Below are 3,817 nucleotides of genomic sequence, written 5' to 3'. Positions count from 1 at the left end.
ATCAAAAATGAGAACATAAAATGCAGAAAACTTCTTCATTAGAGATTAAAACTAATCCTCTCTATGATTAGTTCGAGATCGAACTTTAATTTCCTTTTACCCATAGTAAAGAAACAAACAATAAAAATTTCGTTTAAATAATATTATTTATTTTTACTTAACTAAGACAATGAGATCGTTGTATCTTTGTGTAATATATGTAATATATATGTATAGAGAATAATGATCTAAATCAAAATCAACACTTAAATTGCTTGGGTTTGTATTTTGTTTTTGTTTTATTATGAATCCGTATAATCTGCAAGATTTTTGGTTCATAATTCATTGAAAAAAACAAAAAATTGGAAACAGTCTTTGATGTAATAACCAAGAGCGAGGGTTGTTTAATATGTTTCGGTTGAGGTTTGTGGTATTTCGTTTTTTAACTATTATTACAGAAAACAAAGTGAACTATTTAAGGCTATAAGGTACAACATAAGCTATATAATATATATATAATTAAACTATATATGGTTACAGTTACATTTGATACATGTTCAATTAGTTGTTGATTGGTTTCAATTTGTTGCAATACTTTGTTGCTTTGGCATTTTGCGACAAAGGGCGACGACACTTAAATTGGACGACGACCTTTTGTTTAGCACTAGCTTCTAATGACTTCATCACTGGGTGCGCAGAGCGAGAGCTGGACAGCCGGAGCTGGAGCTGGACCTGGACAAGCTTGAGAGCGTCAAATCCTGGCCAGGCATTACCCATGCCTGGCGGCGGTATCCAGACAAGTTCTAGAACTTTAGTTCCGAACGAAAACATAAACCAAGAAGTTGTTATGTCTACATCTGGATTGCTTTATCTGCTCATGATCTCATCTATGGTGAAACCCTGACGTTTGGGTTTCTCGGTTGCAGGCGTAGATGAGGCAGAGACAGATGTGGCGGCGGAGGAGGAGGAAAGATCTAGAACTGGCTGATGATGAGGATGAGAATGCGGCATTTGCAACTGTTCCCCTTGATTCGATGTCAAGGGTTGAGTTCCCGTTGCCGCTGAGGTATGATGATTCGCCTGGTTCTCCTTGGAGCTGGCCTGCTCGCTGTGGCTCTGCAGATGACTCTTGAGGTTGGCTCGCTGATTGAAACTACGCTGGCAAATGGGACACTTGTGTGGTCCCTCCTCCAAATGGGTGACCTTATGGACGGCCAAAGTGCGCGACTGGCAGAAGCCTTTGCCGCAATCGCTGCACTTGAAGGGCTTATCCTTGGAGTGAATGTAACGGTGATCCCGCAAATGATCTTGCCTCCTGAAGGCCTTGCCGCAAATGTCACAGGAATAGGGGCGCTCGTCGGTGTGGGTTCTCTCGTGGATGAGTAGATTGTAGGATTTGGTAAACTGGCGATTGCAATATTTGCAAATGAATTGCTTCTTTGGGCGAGAGCTGCCGCTTCCCGTTGCACCACTTGCTCCTCCACCGGCTGCACCACCAGCTCCGCCGCGGGGCAGCGAGGCAAAGTGGCGACCGGCAGCCATGGCGGCAACATGCAGACTATGCAGTCCAGTAGGACCGGCATAAGGACGTCCCGAATGATGATGATGATGAGGATGATGCGCATGATGATGAGGCATATGATGGGGCATATGATGACCGGGATGTTGCTGCTGCTGCTGTTGCTGTTGCTGATGATAGAGGGCTGCATTGCGTATCCATTGATTCATTATATGCTGTTGCATGGCCACATGATCCGCTTGATTGGCTTGACTGGCTGCATAGACTGGATAATGCTGGGGATTGGCTGCATGTTGTGGATGCATTTGAAGCCAGAGGCGATGTTGCTGCTGTTGTTGTTGCTGTTGCTGCTGTTGTTGCTGCTGCTGGTAGTGCATGTGTCGCATGGGATAACCATTTGATTCTACCTCGACAGGCAAACGCCTTTGAGGCGGCTCCTCTGTGGGTGTATGCGGCGGTGTTAACATTGGCGATAAGCTGCCCTCGCGTTCTTCTTTAATCACAATGAAATCGTCTTCGGCAAAATCTAGAAATTCAATAAAATAAATCACAAAGTCAGTTAGCGATAAAGAACTTTCAAAGTGAATTGGACGAGTGAAATAATTGATTCACCGTCGGTGGAAATTTACCTTGTTCTCTGCTCAAATTAAGTTCGTCATCCACTGTTATGTTGCTGATGGGTGAGGCCGATGTGGAAGACATTATTCCTTAGTTGTGTTTGCTTACAAATTTTCTCGTCAAAATGCACTTTTCACTATATTTTTGGTATATATATTTTTACGTCACTTTTTCTTTCACGTTGTCGTTTGAATTTGTTTCCCTTTTTTTTTTACAGAGCAACTCAAACGACGTTCTTTCTACTTCAACGTCTCGACATGAACTGAATTGGCTTGAGGTTGAACTCTCTCCGACTCAAACTAGTGAAAATCGGTAGACGAGTTGATACTCAACTTGCTATCTCACTCTCACTCCCACTCTCTTTCGCTATCTCTCTTACACTGTATGTGTGTGTGTTCGTGTGTGCGTTGAGTGAAGTGACTTCTGGCTGCTGGCTGCTGCTGTTGCTGTAGCTGTGAGTAGCGCTCGTTAATAACTGAATGCAACTGACGACTTGCCGACCGGTTTTGAAGAGAAGCAGCAGCCACACAGAGACCCAGAGCCAGAGCCTCCTCCCTAGCCAACGGCAGCGATAGCAGCAGCAGCAGCAGCAGCAGCAGCTGTCGTTGTTGTTGGTGTTGGTGTTGTTGTTGTTGCTGCTGCTCGACGGGGTTGAATTTATTTGGAAATGGTAGATACTGGGTCCACGCCTACCTGCCTAGTGAAGCTCTCCGATTGGCTGCTGCCGTATCTTTTTGTTGCGCGTGTCCATATGTAGTCCATGTAGTAGGATCATCATGATGATGGAACGTGGTCCGGGTTGAAAATTGGGTTCACAATCGAGTTCGGGTTTGGGTTTGGGTTTGCGTTTTGGGGTCTCTGTTGTCTCTGCTTTTCTTCTTCTGGGCAGTAAGCAAGCGGAAACTGTTGGCCTGATGGTCGGACGCCCTTGTTGCTGCTGCTGCCGCTGCTGTTGCTGCTGCTGCTGCTGCTGTCGCTTCTGCTGCCGTAGCAAACCCGCATCTGCATTTTACGTCCAATCCCACCCAGACTCTTCCATTCGTTTGCTGTTGCTGCGCCCCAGGATATTGTAATCTATTGTCCCTTTTTGTGTGCAAAACTGTTTTATATTTTTTTTTTACTTTTTTCCTGTCGTCGTCGTATTTTTATTCTCGTTTTTACTTTAATCTGGAATTCAATTAGCCTCATCCCAAATGATGAGTGAATGATGGCAGTCAAATGGAGATGGAGTTAACTATATTGGCATGACGCCATTTTAGTAGGCAAAAAAGAGATTTCTCGTTTTATCTAGCACATTAAATGTTGACTAGTTATTAAATTCGTTTAAACTGTTTTTTTGAAGCTTCACAAATTGTCTTTAATGAGTTTGTTTTTTTTCAATATGTAACTAAAAACATATTTCATGCTATTTATCAACCGATGAAAGATGATTTTTCTGTGTTTAATTGATTTCGAGCAGGTGCAAGTTCTCGAGTCATTAAAAATGTCGAAAAGGTGTAAGTAAATTATAAAGAATTTAACCTAAGGGTAAGATCAAAGATATGTAATAAAGGGGAGACAAAGAGAGAGAGAGAAAGAGAAGGGTGTTTTTAGTTTGTGTGGAGTTTACAAGGAATTTATAAATGAACCTTTTAAAATCTGTTTTAAATGCTGCTTAAGTTAATTTTCTTGACAGAAATTAAAATTAAATATTTTATTAAT

The 3,817-nt window shown here is 42.4% G+C and overlaps 1 protein-coding gene across 1 annotated transcript; it reads right to left on the bottom strand.

The window, feature by feature from the left end:
* Positions 1-353: 353 nt before the first annotated feature.
* LOC6642444 (protein odd-skipped) lies at positions 354-2,662 on the bottom strand. Its single transcript, XM_002065452.4, has 2 exons — positions 2,128-2,662; positions 354-2,024 (listed from the first exon to the last, which is right to left on the bottom strand). Exons 1-2 carry the CDS (start codon positions 2,198-2,200, stop codon positions 847-849), a joined length of 1,251 nt encoding a protein of 416 aa, XP_002065488.1. The 5' UTR covers positions 2,201-2,662; the 3' UTR covers positions 354-846.
* Positions 2,663-3,817: the final 1,155 nt, after the last annotated feature.

The sequence above is a fragment of the Drosophila willistoni genome, assembly GCF_018902025.1.
Source record: "Drosophila willistoni isolate 14030-0811.24 chromosome 2R unlocalized genomic scaffold, UCI_dwil_1.1 Seg167, whole genome shotgun sequence".
Taxonomy (NCBI): domain Eukaryota; kingdom Metazoa; phylum Arthropoda; class Insecta; order Diptera; family Drosophilidae; genus Drosophila; species Drosophila willistoni.
The sequence above is the reverse complement of the archived record's forward strand: the minus strand, read 5'-3'. Positions and strand labels throughout refer to the sequence as shown.